Source organism: Pezoporus wallicus, unplaced genomic scaffold (assembly GCF_028554395.1).
Source record: "Pezoporus wallicus isolate ANWC-B61680 ecotype Strahan unplaced genomic scaffold, APGP_CSIRO_Pwel_v1 contig_865, whole genome shotgun sequence".
Lineage (NCBI taxonomy): Eukaryota > Metazoa > Chordata > Aves > Psittaciformes > Psittacidae > Pezoporus > Pezoporus wallicus.
In genome coordinates this window covers 886,707-909,545 of record NW_026636827.1, presented here as the reverse complement: position 1 = coordinate 909,545, position 22,839 = coordinate 886,707, and the positions used below count along the sequence as shown (strand labels likewise).

The 22,839-nt window shown below is 37.9% G+C and overlaps 1 protein-coding gene across 1 annotated transcript in view; it reads right to left on the bottom strand.

Moving 5' to 3' along the window:
* Positions 1-15,944: 15,944 nt before the first annotated feature.
* LRP1B (LDL receptor related protein 1B) overlaps positions 15,945-22,839 on the bottom strand; it is a 781,126-nt gene continuing 774,231 nt past the window's right edge. Inside the window, exons 88-91 of the mRNA XM_057401813.1 lie at positions 21,935-22,025; positions 21,389-21,533; positions 20,269-20,367; positions 15,945-17,823 (exon numbers count right to left, since the gene is read on the bottom strand). Of these exons, the coding sequence (XP_057257796.1) occupies positions 17,683-17,823; positions 20,269-20,367; positions 21,389-21,533; positions 21,935-22,025 (476 nt within the window). The 3' untranslated portion in view covers positions 15,945-17,682. The remainder of the gene's footprint in view (positions 17,824-20,268; positions 20,368-21,388; positions 21,534-21,934; positions 22,026-22,839) is intronic.

The window sequence follows — 22,839 nt, the reverse complement described above, 5'->3', positions numbered from 1 at the left end:
CTTACTTGAAGCTTTAAATCACAGAGAGTTTTGAAGTATACATGGGATAAATAAGATTTTCTCCAGGCTTTGTATAGAAGATGCTGCCACTCTGACAAGCAGCTCTCTTTTTTGGCCTATGGCCTGTAAGTATCACTTCACATCCAGATGCCCATCAGCAGTGTTCAAACAATGTTCATTACAGTGACATTATTATTACTGTTGTTGAAAAATGAAAGTAAACAAGATGCATGTGTGTATCAGCAAACCATATGTCAACAGGGATTTACAAGCACTTTAAAATACATAATGTTTCTTTTTTTTCACTTGAGTACTCTCAATAGCAATATTGTATGTATGTTCTTACAAGGGTTTCAGATGGCAGATTTATGCTTTAGTGCAAACTGCATTGCTACCTTCAGCAGTAAACTTGGTTCAGGAAAAAGAAATCTCACATGCCCTGACTGCACAGGAAACCTAAAAAACAAACAAACAAACAACAAAAAAAAAACCCAAAAATATTCATTAGGACCAGGTTTGCTACACGGAAATCTGATCAGTCTTTGATTTGTGCTGTATGTTTTCACACACACTGGATGGTGAACTCCAAGCTCACACACAAAATGTCCTAGAGCACAAAGGAGCTGATCTAATCAGCTCAAAGCATGTTGATAAAATAGTTTAGTAGGTTAGATGAAAATTTCACAATTGCAATGTTTCACAAGTAAAGCTGTTTAGTCCTACAGGTGGAATTTTTCTTTGTCATAGTATCAGCGAACCACCATAACTGCAAGGCTGCTGTAGGTTAGGTCGTAGCATTTTCACTGGAAAAAAACGATTTCTATAAAGTCATAGCAATGAAAACTGAAAAGCAAGATGCCTTGATTATCTTAAACTTCTATGTATTCTATGTAACCCTATGTATTCTTTAGAAACTTTTCAGGAATTCTACTACCTTATGAGTTTATCAGGATCTCCTGATCGTCTTTGAGCAAATATGTGTGTATATTTGCACAAAAAACATGGGCAGCTTGTTCCTCGCAAGGGAAGTGAGCCAGACGAGCCAGATGTCCTTTGTAGCTCGTATGTCTGATCCCTGGAGGAGGTCAGCATGAAGTGGAAGTGAGAGTGAACACAAGAGCCATCAGGAGGAAACAGGGCAAAATTTAAATTCTTTGGGGCCAGGAAACAGCAAGAGTCATGGTGAGGATGAAGAGGGAGAGGAGGGAACTGGAGTGTAACTTAAGGGCTGCCAGAACTAGCTGGAGAGAAGAAGAGTGTAATCGCCACAATTACACCAAACAGACCTAATGCTTTATACAACAACAGCATTCACACAGAAGCATTTTTCTCGCCTTCATGAAGGAAATGTGTGGTTGAGCCCTTCCTGGGGTTGGACTGTATACTAGCATTAACTTCTCTTGCCTTTTCTGATCTCTGAAATCCTCTTTTTAGCAGTGAGTGACAGGGTGGGTGAGGGGAACATCCCCAAAAACCAACAAAAAAACCCCACTTCACTAGAAGGCCTAGGAACATGACGAAACACCAGCTATTTTAACCATCATCCTAGAGAAAGTCTCTGTTTTACTCCAGACTGGGGGGGTTGTTTTTTTTTTTCTGGGTACTTTTTACTTTTTCTTGAAAGTTAACATTATTCAGCCAATTCCTAAACATCTACCCTCTCCTCCCCCCTCCCCAAACACAATTCAGTGGTACACCAAACTCCTGGTATATTTGTTAATTTTCCACTGCCAGCAGCCCAGTGTGCTCAGTAAATATCACAGATTGCTCTCCCTTAGTCTTCTTTTCCGCAGACAGTAGTTGTACTTCTCACAGTCAGTTGTTAGTGCTAAACTGTTAATGGACTCCCTCATCTCAGGAGCTACAAATGGAGCACAGCATTGCTTTCTTGCTGATGCTGTGAGTATCATCAGACAACTTAATCACACACGTACGTGTGGCTCTGCATTTAAAATTTAGTTGAATAATGTGCCCATTAAGTGCAGCCTGTTACATGAGTAAAATATGTGACTTGTAGCTTATCACCATAATTTGTTATCCTAGAAAATGAAATGGTACTGGTTTGAAATGAAACATAAAAATGAATATTACTGGTGTTTGGTGGGTGGGTTTTGTGGTGAATTTTGCACCTCTCCAGAGATTTTCAACTGCTTAGGAACTGGTTTTGTAATGAGCCCACAGAATGATAGTCCCTGTGGTCTGAACATCATGAACATTTATATTGACCCCTTGAATAACGTAAGAACCACTTGAATTAAATCTTGGCTGAATTACAGCCTTATCTGCTTAGAAAAACATTTAGTTTTTATTTCAAGAATTGCAGTGGTGGTGATTGCAACAATGACCTTTTGTAATTTGATTGTGTGATAAACATCCTCACTGAGAGAAAACAAAATGTCGGAACTAAACAAAACCACGCTTCTACCCCAAACATCATCAAATTTCACTCATCTGATTCTAAATTAATCCCATCTATACTCCTCTATCCTGACTCATGGAGGGCTCTGTAGACTCTGATCAAATGACCCATTAAGCTTTTCCTTGCGGTAAGAAGTTTGCAAACCAGTGGGTATTTTTTTTAATCAATGACCCATTCCAGTCCCACAATTAGCTATGCCCTTTCTTCAGCAACCCTGTTCAAGATAATTTCATAGAGTTAGTATTTCAATTTATTACACTTAGATGTTTGGTTGCACTATTGGCTTTCCTGATTCATTATCTGTATTACTGACTTGGTGCTTTGATAGATACAGCCTGCTGCTGTGAAATAAGGCAGGGCAGGCCAGTCAGCAAAGAACCTCCCTCTAGCTAATGAAGCTCAGCAGTTTCTCTGGCAGACATGATTAGGAATTCTTCATAGGACCAAGTCTTGTTCTTATAGGTATAGACATAATGAAATAAGATACATTGTCATATTAGATACATTAGATACTGTCTGGGTGATTCTCTGTCCAGAGCTTTTCAGAGAAATTACCTCTTGCCTTTTCTAGAAATGAATGTATCCTTGTTGTTTTTTTCTGCTGAAATATGAACATATGTTCTTGCTGTGCCACTTCAGTTTGAGGATTATTTTCTTACAGATTCTGCCTGGCATTAGCAAGTGATCAATGCATGCCTTCATTTACAGAGTAAGATTTACAAGAAAAGAAGTGTCAATTTAGAGTTCTTGGTTCACTGGTTCATTAATAAGGAGACAGATAGGAAAGTGCCTCCATCAGTCCCATGTCACCCACCAGTATCTTCTGATATCATGCAGAGTCTACAGCTGCAGAGGACAGCATGACACCTTTGGTCTTCGTGCTGTCCCCGTAGTCTGGTTGGAGATGCTATTCTAGAAGGCTCCTTAGCGCTCCTGGGACATGAAGCAGGACCAAGATACGCACACCACAACAGGGTCATCTTCTCTGCTTCATTTTCATTTCAATGAGGATAGAACAAGCAGCTTTAAACTTCAGCAGTGGAAAATCCATCATACTCTTGACAGGGAAAAAAAAAGGACAGCAAGTGCTGAAGTTGGTTGTTTCAGTACCTCCTTGTCACTCTTCAAAAATGCTGCAGAAATTTCTACAGAGGCTGCCTGAGATATAGCTGGTGCTGTCCGGGAAACATAGACGGGACAAGGCGGCCCCCAAGGTCCTGTCAAGCCCTGTGATTCCATATTTGTTATTCTTACTTAAATAGACTTAGTCCTGTCTACAGGGTTTCTGTCATCTGTAATGAGTATGACTCTGGTATTCTGTCATTCAAATCTTGCAAAGATGTCTCAAATTTTTAAATTATAATACGAACTTTAAAAATGTAATGAGTACAAATAAAAAGAACAGTTCTGTACAAAGAACGCAGTTTCATCTTATCTGTATCCATGGAAATCCAGTTAATTTCCCTGATTTTTTTTAACCTCCTAGTTAACTGTTTCATGTAGAGTAGAAAGTAAAAAAATCCTATGAAAACATTAAAGAACTAGAAATATATTTGAGTACTTTGGAATATAACCAAGGACAGATTGAAAACAATTTAACAAATAAGTTGCTGATGATGCCTGAGTCCTACAGACTTTAGATAAACATAGATACTCTAAAATACCTGAAAACAAGAATAATCTGATTCTTTTAATATATATAACATATAATGTGATTTACTGGATAGACTCCATTTCTTGTTTAAATAGTCCAAGCAACTTGAAACAGAACACCCAGTTAGCCAAAATTGCTCAGTGAATAGGCAAGCACTGCATGGAGTGCCTGGTTGTGATCTTGTTCCTTGACCTCCCTCTAAGCTCTGGCCAGCAAAGGGAAAATCTAAACAGAAGTATTTTTTCATAACACCAGCATTCAAGATAGACCACATAGTTACAAACATACCCCCAACTCATGGTCTCATTGTTTCTCCTACATTTTAAATTTTAGTTAACTTGCATGTAGGCTTCCACACACCTCCTGGAGTCTCCATCTTCCTGCATACCTCTGAAGTGGCAACTTTAGAGACAGTCCCTTCCAGCACACAACACTTGCTCGTGTATTTCTCAAGTTCCCCAAAGGCTCATCCCAGATTTAAAACTCTGAAACTTGCTATTATAAGCCAGTGTATGTAGGTGGTATTCTTAATTAAGAAGCACATCATTTTACTTCCTCTGAGACACAACCGTTACTTTATTAGGTCAAGAGCCATCTCTTTTCCTGGTGGACTAATAAACTGCTCCTTGTCCCAGTGACTGGTAATGCTTCCTACACTCTCCCCTTTGGAGAATTGCTGAGCACATCTCATCATGAAGTGTTCTTTTCAGTGAACTTTCCTATTTTACATCACGCTGTACAAATAAACACACTTGTTGCAGCATCTAAGTGGAGTTTCAGTGTTCACAGGTTATTGCTTGTTCCTGGCTGCCATGGCAGCCGTTAACCACACTGGAGTGACAATGAGTGACTGACCTCAACATTCATCTCTTTGGTGAACTGTAACTATTGTTCACAATAAATAGGACCTGATACAGTGATACAAGATTCAGGCTGTCACACTGTATTTATTTGATATGACTATTTAAACAGACAATATAGTTGCTGCTTTTTTGATAACATTGTCATTATGGTCAACGCTTTGGTATTTCATTAAGCGTTAATGTACTTATTAACCTATATTGTTTTAGTCCTTCTTTAAAATATTGATTTTTCAAATAATATATATTTAAAAGCATGTTTTATAAGGTATGAGAGAAGAAGATTCTAAGTTAGTTTCAATTATTGAAATATGGTATTTGCATTTTAAAATACAGATAAAATACTTAAAAATGCTAATGGATGTAAAAACTTCTTAATATGAAAAAACGGGTTTGTCCTACTGTTAGTTTAGATATTAGAATCGTAGAATCATAGAATCGTTAGGGTTGGAAAGGACCTTAAGACCATCACTTTCCAACCCCCCCCCCCCCCGCCCTGAGCAGGGACACCTCACACTAAACCATGTCACCCAAGGCTCTGTCCGACCTGGCCTTGAACACCAACAGGGATGGAGCATTCACAGCTTCCCTGGGCAACCCATTCCAGTGCCTCACTACACTCACAATAAAGAACTTCTTCCTTATATCCAATCTAAACTTCCCCTGTTTAAGTTTTAACCTATTACCCCTTGTCCTATCACTACAGTCCCTAATGAATAGTCCCTCCTCAGCTCCCCTATAGGCCCCCTTCAGATACTGGAAGGCTGCTATGAGGTCTCCATGCAGCCTTCTCTTCTCCAGGCTGAACAGCCCCAACTTTCTCAGCCTATCTTCATACAGGAGGTGCTCCAGTCCCCTGATCATCCTTGTGGCCCTCCTCTGGACTTGTTCCAACAGTTCCATGTCCTTTTTGTGTTGTGGACATCAGAACTGCACACAATACTCCAGGTGAGGTCTCACAAGAGCAGAGTAGAGGGTCAGTATCACCTCCTTCAGCCTGCTGGTCACGCTCCTTTTGATGCAGCCCAGGGTACGGTTGGTTTTCTGGGCTGCAAGTGCACACTGAAGCCGGCTCATGTTAAGTTTCTCATTGACCAACACCCCCAAGTCCTTCTCCACAGGGCTGCTCTGAATCTCTTTGCCCAGCCTGCAGCTGTGCCTGGGATTGCTCTGACCCAGGTGTAGGACCTTGCACTTGTTATGGTTAAACTTCATGAGGTTGGCATCAGCCCACCTCACAAGTGTGTCAAGGTCCCTCTGGATAGCATTCCTTCCCTCCAGAGTATTAGTCAAACCACACAGCTTGGTGTCATCAGCAAACTTGCTGAGGGCGCACTCAATCCCACTGTCCATGTCACTGACAAAGATGTTGAGCAAGACCGGTCCCAACACCGATCCCTGAGGGACACCACTTGTTACTGGTCTTCAGCCGGACACGGAGCCATTGACCACAACACTTTGCTTGCAGCCATCCAGCCAGTTCTTTACCCACCGAGTGGACCATCCATCAAATTGATGTCGCTCCAATTTAGATACAAGTATGTCATGTGGGACAGTGCTGAACACTTTACACAAGTCCAGGTAGATGACATCAACTGCTCTATCCCTGTCCATCAGTTCTGTAGCCCCATCATAGAAGGCCACCAAATTGGTCAGGCAGGATTTCCCCTTAGTGAAGCCATGCTGGCTGTCACCGAGCACCTTGTTGTTTTTCATGTGCCTTAGCATGGCTTCCAGGAGAATCTGCTCCAAGATCTTGCCAGGCACAGAGGTGAGACTGACTGCTCTGTAATTCTCTGGGTTATCCATTTTCCCCTTTGTCCTGGGTTCAGCAGTAGCAGTCATGTTTCTCCTCCTTGGTAGCTGGTGCAGTGCAGTGTTTTGACTTTCGGCTCGGGAACAGAGTTGATAGAGATGTTTTGGTTTGGCCAAGGACTTTGTGAGCCTCATGCTCTGCCAGGGAAGAGGGGAAGCCAGGAGGAAGCAGAGACAGGACACCTTACCGAAACTCACCAAAGAGGTATTCCATACCACAGCACGTCATGCCCAGGATGTAACTGGGAGTTAGCCGGAAGGGCTGGGAGACTGCAGGGTTGGAGGAGGTATCGGTAGGAGCTTGGTCGGGCTGAGGGGGGCGAGTTATCGGTCAGCTGGTGCTGAGGTGTTGTATTCTCTTCCCTTGTTATTTCCTTTATCATTATTATCATTGGTGGTAGCAGTAGTGATTTGTGTTATACCTTAGTTACTAAACTGTTCTTATCTCAACCCGTGGGAGTTGCATTCTTTTGATTCTCCTCTCCGTCCCTCCGAGAGCAGGGGGAGGGCAAGAAAGGGGGGGGGAAGTGAGCGAACGAATTACCTGACTGGGTTTAAACCACGACACCCTTCTTGAAAATGGGGGTTATATTTCCCTTTTTCCAGTCATCGGGAGCTTCACCTGACGGCTATGATTTTTCAAATATGATGGACAGTGGCTTCGCAACTTCATTTGCCAGCTCCTTCAGGACCCATGGATGCATTTCATCAGGACCCATGGACTTGTGTACGTTCAGCTTCTTAAGATGGTCTCTAACCAAATCCGCTCCTACAATGGGCCTGGGGTCATCATTCTCACAGTCCCTGTGTCTGCCTTCCAAGACTTGGGTGGTCAGAGCATTTGCCAGTGAAGACTGAGGCAAAGAACTCATTAAGAACCTCAGCCTTCTCCAAAAGCAGGGTAGCCAGTTCTCCTGATAGCTTCCAGAGAGGGCCCACGTTGTCCCTAGCCTGTCTTTTATTCTCAATGTAACTATAGAATCCCTTCCTGTTATCTTTCACATCCCTAGTCAAGTTTAATTCTAACTGAGCCTTAGCTTTCCTAACCTGGTCCCTAGCTTCCGGGACAAAATCCCTGTATACTTCCCAGGCTGCCTGTTTTTGCTTCCACCTTTTGTAAGCCTCTTTTTTCCCTCTAAGTTTCCTCAGCAGCAACTTATCCACCCAAGGAGGTCTCCTGGCCCCCCTGCTGCGCTTCCTTCTAGTTGGGATGCAACACTCCTGAGCTTGTAGCAGGTGATCCTTGAATATCAACCAGCAGTCTTGGGCCCCCCTGCCCTCTAGGGCTGTATCCCATGGAACCTTACTAAGCAGGTTCCTGAAGAGGCCAAAGTCTGCGCTCTTGAAGTCCAGGGCAGTGAGCTTGCTGCACGCTCTTCTCACTGTCCTGAGGATCTCAAATTCGACCATCTCATGATCGCTGCATCCAAGGCTGCCCTGGAGCGTCACATTTCCAACGAGCCCTTCCCTGTTGGTGAGCACAAGGTCAAGCGTGGCACCTCTCGTCGGCTCCTCTATTACTTGCAGAAGGAAGTTGTCTCCCACACAACTGAGGAACCTCCTGGATTGCTTGTGCCGGGCTGTACCGTGCTTCCAACAGATGTCAGGGTGGTTGAAGTCACCCATGAGAACAAGGGCCTGCGAGCGTGAGGCTTTTCCTATCTCTCTGTGGAGCGCTTCATCCGCAGGTTCTCCTTGATCAGGCGGTCTGTAACAGATCCCCACAGTAATGTCTCCCATAGCTATATTCCCTTTAACCCTGACCCACAAACTCTCTGTGGACTGCTCACCTGTCCCCAGACAGAGTTCCATACTCTCCAGCCTATCCCTAACATAAAGGGCAACTCTCCCTCCCCTTCTGCTGAGCCTGTTTTTTCTAAAGAGTCTGAAACTTTCCGTTCCAACACTCCAGTCATAGGAGCCATCCCACCATGTTTCTGTGATGTCTATTGTATCATATCCCCATAGACGTGCACACATCTCTAATTCCTCTTGTTTGTTCCCCATGCTACGGGTGTTTGTATAGAGGCATCTGAGCCAAGCTCCAAATGAAGCTGGTTCATTGGCTGGAGCAACTGGAATATCTCTATATTGCTCTGAGCATTTATTATGGGTGCTGGCAACTGACTGGGTGTGTTGGGATGGAGTGATGCTCCCCTCCCCCAACACATCTAGTTTAAAGCTTTCTTGACCAGTCTGGCAAGCCTCCTACCAAAGCAGACCAGCTCCACCAGCCCCTAGTAGACCTGGCCTACTAAACTGAGTCCCATGTCCTAGATAGCCAAATCCCTTTGTTCTAGATACCCCATATAGATATCTAAACCCCATGTTCTAGATACCCAAACTCCTTTATTAAAAAGTATATTGATACTCCTTAACAAAGGGCATCATTGTCCAATCAGATGTCACTAATTAGGACTTTCCACTGACAAGTGATGCTGTTCAATCCTTTAATATTTATTAATTCTATAGCAAAATGTGTGATGGGAGCAGTCATATATTTTGACAGATATTCTTAAGACTGGGTAGACAAATATTTTGTTTAGGCCTACGGACGACTGTAACTGGCCAGCGTGATTCAGTTTTGCAAATAACAAGTTAAGAATTTTTCTGGTCCGTAGAAGTAGGATCAAAACCACTGGTGTTAGTGGTGACCCTCTTCATCAGTCCTTCCCTTAGCACAGTGGGACGTGATAACAGAATCCATATTTCTTGCACAGTTCTTCAGTGCATGACATTCCTTTTTAACTGTTGCCGCAGTACTAGGAGATTACTTTCAGCTCTTCCACTTGCTGTGTCCCACTGACCTTGCATATTTAATCATAATTGGAAGTCAAGTGACATGAATGTTAATTAGTTTTCAAATTGCTGGAGAGGGTACTTTGTCTGGAGTTCCTCTGATTGTGATAATTAATTAGTTGTGGGAGGTCAGCCTCCTGTCTTGCACAGTTCATTGAACAGCATCTTTTCAAATATTTATAAAGATGTTTTAGTACCTATCACTGAGAGCTACATTAATGTTTCAATTTTAAGCAGAAAAAAGGACAACCTAATACTCTCAGACACGACTTTGGTAGTATATATGAGAGCAATCTCAAATTAGCCATTTTATTTTATTCATGTCCATTAAGAACAGGTGAATAAGATTTCTGATTCTGCAAAATAGGGAACAAACTGAAAAAAAAATAATTAAAGCAACAATTGTAGAATAATTTATATTAACATACTTGTTCAGGGCAATGAGCTATTGGGACTTCAGCAATTTCAAGATTATTAAAATAGCTAACTATATTCAGAAAATCATCACACATCTTTCACAATGGCTTAACATCTTCTGAAAAGGGTCAGGTAAGACACATCAGAACAGTACAATGTTTGAACCCAATCACACGCTCACACAGGCAAAACCTGAAGAAGGTCAATGTCTTATTAAAATGGACCTATTTTCAGCCTGCCTATTGAACTACAAAATCCACCAGGGTAGATATGGTTTTTTTGAACCACATTAGCTCATTACAGACAGGTGAAATGCCACCAAAAGACCATGGGATCTCCAGCCTGGGGAAGCACGGGCTGCACACTAGCCATGGGGAGCTCACACGAAGCACAGCTTTTATTGAACAGCTACTCTGATTCATGCTGTATAAAACATCCTGTTACAGTGTTATTACATAAAGTAACTTCAAATGACTATCAAGGATCTATAACTGGAATATTGTGACTCCTCCAGTAAAGACAGTGGTGCAGTGTTCCATACTTTCACATCTTACGATATTTCAACAAAGGATCAGTGGAGGGATGCACTGGTCTCCTCAAAATTACCCGGGTGCTAGAATCCTCCAATGAAAAGCTGCAAGTATGATCAGGCTTTTAAAGTAGAGCATTTATGAGCATACACGCTTACAGGTACAGGATATGAACACATTATGTTTTTTGGGTGGTGTAGGAGGAAAAGAAAGATGTTATGGTCTACAGACATGCCTGGAGAAGGGAAACCTTAACTTGATAGTCAGGACAGACCGCCCATCCTACCTTATTCTCATGAGTCTATTCTTCCTTAAGGACAGCTCTTCCAACATATTGTTATAAAATGTTGCAGCCCCCCTCCCTGTAACTGGGAATGTTACTTGAGCATTGCCTCCTTTGCCTTTTAAAACTAAATTGCTTGAGGACCTCTATCAGCTCAAACTAGTAACGTCCTTCTAGCTACAATGCTTACACTTCTGGAAGCTCAGGGTTCCTGATTTACAAAATACTTATTTTCATATCATGTTTCACTAAGTGTGCAGAATTTCTGTTGGGCAATTCTCAAACTGCTATTGAGCTCCTCCCTTCAACTATTTTCAAGGCTTCCAGGATATTTATCAAATTCTTGTGCCTATGGGATCTAGCTCCCACAGGAGATGAGGCTTGCTAACTACATGGCAGCAAGTTCTGAACAAGGATGTCAGCTACACAGCTCACACCAAAACTCTTAACAAGATCTGTCCTTCAGAATCAACAGACAAAAATTTATTGATTTTTTTTTTTTTTCTTCTTTCTATTTTAAGCTCACAGTGGCAGTAATTCCAGCAAAGGTCTATTTGCCAACATTGAGAACTACCATTTGAAATTCAGGACTCATGTGAGTCACCAGGAATGACGTATCTTAGTAAAAAGGGCCACCTACAACCTCTGCAATGCCACTTGCTGACCTTAGAGGACACCTAAACTGAGTTATCAGCATGCTGCTGTCAGACACTGTACAACAGTCATCACTGTGGTATCTCAGGGAAAACTCTCTCCATTAAATTATCATGATCCCCTCAGATACACAGGCAGAAAACCATTTTAGAGACTTGCTCCAGCAAAGCACAGTGGGAAACTGACTCATTTCATCTAACAAAAACATAATTTCCTACTGGAAAGGTCACCTACCTGGCACTGCTCCTCTTTTAGATGTTTTGCCTGTATGTATATTCACACTGGAAGCATGTCTATATACAAACACTGCAGGCACAGTATCCATAAGGTCATGTTTAAGCCTTCATTGCATTTATTTTTTAGATTTCTTGAAAATGGGAGTAAACCTCTTTTACTCTCAAATGAAGTCACAAAGTTTTCCGTTTCCTGTTTCTTGGCAGTGAAAAATAAAAGGATGGGTCTGTGAACTACATACAGACAACATGGCCCAGATGAAAACCAGAGAGTTTATCCACACCTGTATCAGTTTCTCAGGGAATGGTGCAGCCTGCTTACCTAAATAAAGGGGAAGAGCAGCCTACTGGTTGAAATAAGACCTGCAACAAGTGTGAATGGTGCTCCAAACAGCTGCTCTAGCCATCACAGGAGCTGACATATTTCATCTGAGTCTGACACGCCAGCCCAGATACAGTCAGTTACCCATGGAAACAGTCTCTGAGCTGACAGTGCATCCCCCAACCCCTCAGCTGGAGGTACAGATGCTTAGTTATACTTTCTGAACAACACGAAAGGCACTGAATAGTAATGTCCACCAGTAGGGCATGATGTCTGGGACAGAAGACAGAAAGCTGTCTAGAATCATAGAATCGAATAGGTTGTGAAAGACATTTAAGATCATCACACATGCTCTCTGCTATGACTTTCTTATCAGTTCTGTCTGCTCTCACACCCGGCAATGATGTACTCTTAGAAAGTTAATTCCTGTCATTCTAACAGACCAGGACTCCACCACCCTTATACTGGGATATCCTACTAAACATGTGGGTGATGCCCAGATCTTACAGTTATCAATGGAATTAAAGCTTTGTATCTTCACATTGTCTCCTGCTCTTTGGACAGAGCAAGGATTCTGGCCCCATTTAGATGGTGGCCTGTTACACAGCTCAGTGGGCAGCACAAACATGGGTCACCAGATTTAGACATCAGCACATCCAGGCACATTGTTGCTGCTGGAAACCCATTCCCTGAAGCTCAAGTATGATACCTTCACAACCTCATGCGCTATCTGTTGAGTAGATCATCACTTCAGCTAGAGCTGTCATGAATCTACACATGCTTATCTTATTCTGTTTATCTCTAATGAATAATCAAATGCCTACTTCTGTGACACAATATTGCTGCTTGTGCTTTACTGACACGAAACAAAAGTGAGAGACTGTTGACTAGACAGGTTTTTTTTCTGAAATCTTTTGAGGTGCCAACTTCAGTCACATTCAAAATTGTTTGTTTAATATTCAGAAAAATACAGTGACCAGCCTTTATAATTCTTTTTTTTTCTCCAAGTTGAACACTCACTTTTAAAAAACTAAACAGCAATAGTAAATTAATATAACCCCTTGAATTTCAATTTCAGACTTTCTTTTCTACTCACCTGTGAAAATGGAGTTTTTTACTCAGAGTATTCATATACTGAGTTATTTTCAAGACTCTATTTATGGAACCCGCACATCACTTTGATACTATACATATTTTGTATGTGTACATACTTTGATATTTAAAAACTACTTTTTTTTTTTTTTGACAAAAATGGCTTATTTTTAGGTTTAATAGAAGTAGTGGAGGTGGTAGTATCATTATTTGCTTTCCAGGAAAAACTCATTCAATATGCTCCTGAGGCCAGCAGACAGTTCCTTCTATTCAAGTTCTGCTTTGAAGACCACTGTCAGAGGTCATGGGAGTCACAATATATACTAAGTGATGTGCAGCTAGCATAGGGAAGCAAAAAGATGCTTTATGCTTCTTTCGTCCTTTTTTGTAAGCTTATAATTCAGGCAGTAAATTAGAAATCCTTATTTTCATCAGATCTGTATTTCTCACATGTGGAGATGGTAAGCGCAATAAATTAGAGAACTAGGATGATAAATAATCATTCCCTCTCTCAGCCATACTTCTGCCCATCTAAGAATTGAAAATTTCTAGTGTCTCAATATCTTTGTAGTGATGCCCCAGGCCAGGCAGATAAGATTCATTGTTGATCTCCTTGTTCTACATGAAGAATTTCTTTATTTTTATGGCTTGAGGACTTTTATTAACACTGACATTTCCTTCCTTTCTCATCTTCTCATCCTCCAAAGAGAGGGATACAGGAGAAGGTACTTGGTTTTATTCTGATACATTATGCACTGAAACAAATTTTCTGAAAAGTGTTTACACAAAATTTTATTAGACATGTGACTACTCTAATTCTGGTCACTAAGAGGTTGATAAAAATATTATATTAATTATATATTATGTTATATTATATTATTCTGTTATTGACAATAAATGTGGGTAGAAGATTTAAAGGCATTCCACTACAGAACTTTCCTTCTAGAAACATCAAATGCCATGACTGTCTTGGAAATGAAAGACCAATTAAAAAATGCACATCAAAAGAAATATTCTCAAATGTACTTCCTACTGTGTTTATCAACGGGATTGTTTTCACATTGTCAATCTATCTTAGTTGTGCAAAATGACTAATCAAAGTAGCAAGAGCGTCATTGCGGAATGACAAATCAAAGTAGAAAAACATTATCCATCTCAATTTGCTTTTTTGAGCTTCTATTGTCATAATTTAGAGTTTATGCAAACTCTTGCATAGAACAAGAGGCCTATCACAAGGCAGAGACTCCAATGCACTGTTGTTACCTGTGAATAGTATAACCTCCGAGGAAGAAAAAAATTCAACTAGACACAATTACATAAAGTTTGGCACGAATGCCTTTTTTCGTATGTTATGCATGAAGATTCTCCATTCAGCAAAGAATTTAAGAACCTAGTTTGTGGCGGAGCACATCATGTGACCCTTCAAGGTTACATGATTTTGGCTTTTTTAAATGTAAATATGGGTAATGAAAATAAGAGACATAGACCTGTATGGTGGCCACCCATGAACTTGGAAACATTCCTAAGCCTGAGAGTAAAAAGTAAATGAATGGTGTATTTGAGGGTTAGATTTATCGGAAGTTCTATTTTCCTGAATAATTTTAGTATCTGATATTTATGGAACCCACAAACTGCTTCACACTGCTAAGAAAAAATATTAGTACCATGGAAGAAAAATTTTACCCTGATGGATACAGTGAAATAGTACGCTACTAGCATTTCACATGAAAAAACATTACTATCTTCAAGAAAGCAACCAGAAAAAGCCTTGGAACTATACCCTGAAGAGACAGATGTTTTAATCAGCAATACAGGCACATTTATGCAATTTTTTTTCTTCTAAGCTTATGTTAACTTAAACCACATATGAACCTTTGCCATTAGTATCAACAAGAAGGCAGTGAAAAGTTAAAAAATTTAGTTGTTCCTTGCAAAAGTTTATAGAAATTCCTGCCCAAAATTATTTTACTGAGCTTATGAGGATGCACGTATAGGTTATTGATCAGGTTCTCAGTCCTTCCCCCCGCCAGATCCTTGTTTGCACAGCTACAGAGCCTGGGGTTCTAGGGCTGACAAAGAAACAGTTCTCGCAGAGAACCTTGGTAAAACAAAAACCAACCAACCAAACAAGTCCATTGGGGATTATTACACCAATGCGTGATTTAAAGATCTTTAAGGCATGGCAGTGGTAGAGCTCAATATCAAAACCCTGCCTATAAACTTAAGACTAGGTTCTGATCTAATATCCAGTATCTAATAGTTCTACTGATATCAACTGTGTATTTGTAAGAAAATAAAATAATTTCCTGTTTTAAAAAGTAATTTACACTTAAGCAAGTGTGAAGTAAATAAAAATGTATCACTGAAAGGGAGCATGAGACATCACAATAACTAAATTCCATTTGGTCCGTATAAGACTTCATGATTTAAACTCAGGTTACTTGTATAGCCACTAATTAAAGTTAAAAGTAAACTGTAAAGTTTCTGAAAAGCCCAAATACTTACACCTCATAAAACCTGGAATTATGCAAAAATTGAGGGCCAAATCCATCTCTGATGGACAGCAGAATAAAGGCAGATCCTGTGGAATCATACCTGCATGGTATGAAACTATTTAATACAGTATTTTTATAAAAAATGAAATTGTTTTAAAATTCTATTTACATAATATACACCTAAGTTACCTAAATGTGCAGAACTGCAAAAACATTTAAATAGAAGTTGTATAAAAAGCAAAAATTGTCAATTAAAAAAAACAAGAAAAAGAAATTTAGGCATTTGTACAAGTAATGTCCTTTCCCTTCAATTTACATTTCTTTAGTTTTCATTTTATAAGTTAAATTTAAAAATTAGTCAACACACTGAATTAAGTATGTAGATCTTCATTTAAATAAATCAGTCAACAATTTTTTTATAAAGTATTTAACACTTCATTGTAGAAACATAGGCAAAATGACTATTATAACCAAAATGAAAAATACTGTTCAATTTAAAAAAACGTACTTAAACAAGAACCTGAAAAAGTTTATGATATGCATAACATTGTTCAAGCAGAATTGCACTAGTATTACATAAATCAAGAGTTTTATAAAGGCCCCAATATGGCAAAGTTTAGAAATAGGTAGTATGCATGCACAATAGTACAACAAAAATCTTTTATAAAACAGCAGTTATTTTTGTAATGTTTGTACAAAGGGAATAAAGAGCAACCACAAACATATTTAATCTGTTAGATTAATATATTATGATACCTAAAAGTCAGTCATGTCTAGCAGAGGAAAGGAAGAGTCCTCCACTGTATATATGTGAATACATCTTTTGTGCCTTTAAAGTTATGTATAAAATATTTTGATTCAGTTCAAACCTGAAAGAAATTGTATTCTTTATTTATATTAAAATTCAAAAAGGTGAATCAGATTTTTTCTCTTATCAACAACAGAAAGCAGACCAGGTCAGAGCAAGTGCTAGGAATTGTTACTGATGCTTCTCACTTTTGATAATTGAATTTTGATATTTAACCCAGAATACTGAAACTTGGTCTTAGGCAAGGTTTCCCTAATATGCAATTTAGTTATGTTTTACCTCTGCAGTATCACAGTTTATCTTCATTTAGAGAAACTGCAGTGTTTTTTTATTCTTTAATATCGCGAGTATGACTTTTTTGTGATTGTCAAAACTGAATGCTGTGATCATCTGTGTGTGCTTAAGATTTGGGGTTTGGTTTGTTCCCTACTGCTTGGTATGTGTTGGTGAATTATTAATCCATAAGTAATGAGTATGATTAAGTGGATAAACATATAATGCATGTGTAGGCAATGCCCTCTTGTGCTCTAGGGTGGCTACTGTCCTACAGGATTGTTGGTGTTTGTATGCTTTGAACCACAGCAAGTAAGGTTTCAGCTTCCAAGATATACCATTACTATGTTCTATAAGATTTTAATAAATACAAAGCTTGTTTACATGGTATATATGTTTAGTATATCATGTACAGTCACTGAATTTCTGAACATAATCATTGTGTTCATGCAGATCATTAGATGTTTCATTTCTATAGTCTCGCTTACTTCTTGGCAACCTAAAGCTAATTTAAAAGCAAGTTATGTTTGTTTGTGAAAAGTTATCTAGCTTTACCAGGATCTGAAGAGAAATTCTAAAGGGCACAAAGAAGAGAGTAGACCATTCAATCATTCTTTCACCATTTAAAATAAACAAAATTACACACTGTACTACAGCTTCCAGACTACATAATGAAAAAGTGCAGATATCATCTTCATCAATTAAGTAGAACCAAAAAAGTTCATAGAAAATAGATTGCTCATTTTCACACTACAAATGAATATGTTGTTTGCAATTTTAACAATTTTAAAGGTGTGTTATTTCAGCAGCATTGTTGTAAATTGTACCGTAGTGCAGTTTCTTTTTCATAAAAATACCTTACAAATGGTCAGTCAAAAGTCATCAGCAAAAGAAAAACCCAGGAAACAATCAATGAAACAAAAAACAGAGGTAATGCTGATGCTGAAACAATTATAATACTGTTGGTACATAGAAAAGTAATCCTTATATTTTATACATTTATACAGAGTATAAAAGGTAACAGCAGACTATGCCACAGTCTCCCTTATCCCAATATCTATTTTCTTTGGAAGGAGTTCTCTTCTTTCATCAACACTTGCTAAGGAGTTTCGACAGTTTTGTCCATCCATATATAACTTTGCATATACTGGATTGGCATAATTTGTTGGCTGCAGAGAAATTAAGCATAAATTAGAGCAGTCAGATTAAATGAAAATAAACATTTATGGAAATGGAAATGGGTTTATTAAAGCAAGACCAAGTAAATGTAAAATATAATTGGCCATACTTAATATATTGATACCTGGACTTTTGAAAACCTGATGAGTTAATTATTTAGTTAAAAACTAAATTCAGAATGAGACATGCTATTAAAAGAATCAATGACATGACATGCAGAATATTATGATATTCAAACCATAAAAAACAATTATGAAAATTAAGACAAAAACCTTGAAAAATGTCTCTGGTGTTGACTTGTCCACCTTATTACACAGTAAGATTTCAGAATAGGTATGAAGAAGTTTATAGAGAAGGTGCACTGTGAGACCATGTGACAAGTTTAACAGTAGAAAACTGCAAATAACAGTTTCCATATATTACCTGTTCTAAGACATCAGCATCCCATCAATAGCTGACCATGTTTTCGAATTCTGTGGCCCAAATATACAACATGATTTGACCAAAAATTAAATACTTCCATAATGTAAATTTAACTTTAATAATAAACCAGCATAATTGTTAATATATCATAGTAGTTACAGATTGAGAAATATTTTCTCAACAATTTTGGTAGTTTGGACTTTAACAAAAATATCTATTGAAATTAACATAACTTCAGTACAGGACAAGTCCATTTTTAATTCTGCAAAGTACTTCAGTATGTGAGAAATCTCCTGAGTACAACAGCACAGAAGGATGTTTATAACATGGATGAAAACTTACTCTCCTGTCACTCATGCTAAGGATAAAGCAAGGTTTATCTTATCTATGTCTCCACTAATGCCTTCATACTTTGTGCCTTTATAGTCTCCTAGAAGACCTTTGCTATCCAACTAGATGTTCAGCTTTTTACCTATAATAACTGGAAAAGACATCCTGTATTCAAAAATCTTCCTTTCTTACAACTAACGAAACAGCACAGCTTTGCTCACACAAATACTGAGTGGAACACAAGCTACAAAGTGGGTAAGTTAGTTTGGTGTACATAAGAAGTGGCTAAAGTATAAATTACCCAAACCAGATATGGGTAGGTTTTCCTGACTTGCAAATATCCTCAGTACATTCTGGGCAACAAGGAATGAATGATGTCTAGAATCTAGATCTTCCTTTCTCTGTTGATCAATAATATTTCTGGGCCCAGGATTCAGATATTCCTTAGGTTTGCTATCTACAGCAGCTACTCATTTAGTTAGTTACAAGTTAGTTTTGCACCTCCCTGGAATGGAGGCAGGAAAGAAGGAAAAGATGAGTCACATTTAAAAAAATACTCTTTTGTATTAATGAAACATAAATATTCAATCAACTGCTGTAGAAATTTATGAGAGCAAACACTCGGTGACACCTGTCTGTCCCAGCTGAATCAGAGATTGTTACATTTGTTGTAATGATTATAATCAGAAATTCAGGAAAACAGAAATTTAGTTTAATTTCAATTGATAGGACTTCTTATTTCATTGACAATCATTATTAAGGATAATAACCACAACAGAAGAGAGACACTTGGCATCTATATAGTGCCTTATAGAGTTATTAAAATTACATATAATAGTAGGCTCTGTCTCATGATGCCTCTTTGAGTGGGTAATGACAGCATATTGCAGGAGCTACAGAAAGTAACTTAAGTGATTTCTAATAACAGAAGGAGTTAATGTTAGAAATGGGCATATATTCTAGCTTTCATACCCTATACAAATTGTTAAACTTCCAAATACAGCATATATTTCAACCATGCAAGAATGCAAATGACACAAAAGATGAATATATATATATTGAAGCACATGAAATGTCATATTGATGTCCCTTTTTAATACTTTAAATTTCAATGTTTGCAAACATCATGTTAAATTGTAGTCAAAATGTGATGTTTTAAAGTAAATAATGAAAATTGATTGAAAACTCAACAATAAAAAAATGCACTGCAAATATTAAAGGAAATTGTTCATTTTAGTTTGCATCACGTTTCTTTAAAACAAAAGCACTTGCTTTCATTTATTTGGGAACTTCTTTCACTTTGACAAACTTCACTAAATGCCTGTAATTACATATAAATTACAAATGTATTAAGATACATGGCTGTGAATGTTATGGTAAACTTAAATAATGCCATGGAAAAGTACCACACTGGTTATAGATTTTGCATTCATTTGCAAAGACTCATTTGCAGCTTTAGTTCATGCTACAATCATGAGTACAGGTGAAATTCTGGATGCAGAGAGGAACCCTTTATTTCAAATAGAAAGAGTATCAATGACTGTCATTCTTCTCTCCATTTAAAGGAGAAAACCAAAACTAAAACCACACAGAAAATACCTCTTATTTAAAAAATTAAAGACAAACTTTCTTTAGAAAGGGGCTGTGGTGGAATGAAATGGATTTGATTCATCATTTCTCACCCCTGTTGACAGTGGTCCTTTCAAGTCAGAGTTTAAGTAGATTGATGGAGCTGTGTGGGGAAGCTTGAATGCAGTGGGCCCTCCCCCTATGTATCTGGCCTGTATAAACAGAAAATTTTAGTTTCTGTGCTGATAAAGCATTTTCCCTGTGTACTTATCAACACTGTTAAACAAACAGTGCATTGGTTAAAAACCTTATTTTAGAGTGATCTATAAGTAAAAAAAAAACCAACAAATAAATATCTAGTTACAGGTATTTTTCACCATGAAAAATTCTTACATTCAATAGAAGAATAAAATTCAGCATTTTAAAATCATTTTCCATTAAGGATTAGAGCCAGACTTCACAATAAGCGTTGGTTCAGTTACTCTTCTTCCAGTGAGTAACTTCATTTTCGCCTTACTTGTATTCAGCACACTGACTATGTGATTCAGCAATGACATTCCTAGAGCTATAAGTAATCCGGTTATTGCTTTGTCAGAAATGCTACAGAATGATGGCTGCCCTTTGGTGTATGTCTGATTATGGAGCTCTAAGATAGATATCACAGCATTATTCTGTTCATCCCATGTCACATCACACAGGGAGTTCAATCACTGAAGAGTGGTGCTGCAGAAATGACAGCATCTTTTACAAGAAAATGATAATACTTAATAGCTTTGAGTAAACATTTAATCTATCTATCTATCTATCTACCCAGCCAGGACTCTGAATTCTTTATGCCTTTAGAAGTTTTCATATAAGAAATAAGTTAGTCTCATACATATGCATACACCCCTTCAAACTTCAGACAGTAGGCTGTACAACAACATATTTCCATTCAGTATTTGCAACTAGACTAAACCAATAAGTTGTTTGGCAATTTAAGGCAATGTGTCTATGACAAAAAACACATTTCACCATTTAGTTCTAACTCTACTTTGGAAAAATACAGACACTGGGAAAAATGTTCATCGGGATGCATAAGACTGCAAAATTCTAATGAAATCTAACTTGCCATTATATTAACTAAATCTAAATGTCTTTATTTTATGTTTCTACTAATTATATTCAAAAACGTCAAAACCTTTGCAAGACATAAGTAATGGTTTTGCCACCAGAAAAAGAAAAAAAAATTACCTTTTCTGCATTTACAGTAAAATCTGAGGCTAAAAGACCACCTTCACTGTGATCGTGGCCCACCTCATACATGTTGTATGATGGATTGCCAATTTCTACATTGATTCCTCCATTTATAATGGGTTGTCTTCTTACAGTTTTTGTCCTATAATGCATAAACACACATACAAAAAAAGAAGCCAGTGACTTTTCAAGTTATTTCTTGGATTCTTATTCCAATGAAATACATTAATTCTGTTTACTAACTTCACTAAGTCTCTGGTTAAAATTATGAACCCTTATATAGCCTTGACAAGTTTGAACAAACTGGATAAGAACAGAACTACATTTTCTTATCTAGTGTATGTGGAATATAAGTATAAATAATAGACACAAAACATAACTTAAGTCACTGCATCCACAAACAAGTTTGGGGCTGTTTGTTGCAGAATTTTTTAAAAATCTCTCCTCAACATACATGAAGTATGTTCACTTTTTATAGTGAAAAGATGCACATACTTTAAATATTTACTTTTTTACTTCATACATCAATATAAAACTACTTACCTTCGTTTCCTTTTGCAAAGAAATAATCCAATTACCAGAGTAGTGATCAAAGTCACCAGTAAAACAAGAGGAACAATGATTGCAATGCTTCCTAAACCAGGAAAAAGAAATATCATTGAATACTCATGGCTATATCAAATAATTTCTTTACATGTGTAAAACGGTTAAATTATCAATAAAAAAAAAAACAAACCCAAACCCTTACCAACAAGTGCAATTTCATGTGATGAGCTTTACTGATTGGAAATTTTAATGTTTATGAATAGTAAAAAAGAAATCGTTATAGATAATCGTGTACACACCAGTATTTTTATCTCAGGATCTTCCTCCTTATGGATACAATTATACTTTAGACTAATAATAAAATAAGTAACATGCTACTCTCATTTGCAGTGATACCATATGAAGGTATGTGGAATTGCTGAAAAATCAGGAGTGGCATGGCTGCTGACTTTAACTATCACCATCATCTTCAGTAGTATATTTAAGTCACAGAACTATTAATTTAAAATATTCAGTAGGCATACCTGTGATTAAAGAATTCCATTATTAACATTTATATGTATTTATTACTTTTATTTGTGGGAAAATGAAAAGTAATAAGCAATATACATTTTTAGATGGTTGGTGCATTAGAATCATAGAATAGTGATATCATTCCTGCATTTTACTGCATTGCACTCAGGAGCCAATAATTTTGTTATGTTGATATAGGCAATCAAGGAAACTACAATAATGCTTAATGTAGCAGAAAAAGTGCACACATCAGACAGTGATGTTAAAGGAGAGGAGGGAACAGGGAAGAAGAAAACAGGCTTAACATTTTGGCAGATAACTTCTGAAATTACACTACCTGCAAAAATAAGGTCAGCAACTGTACCCCTCTAAGAATTTCTCAGCTTTAA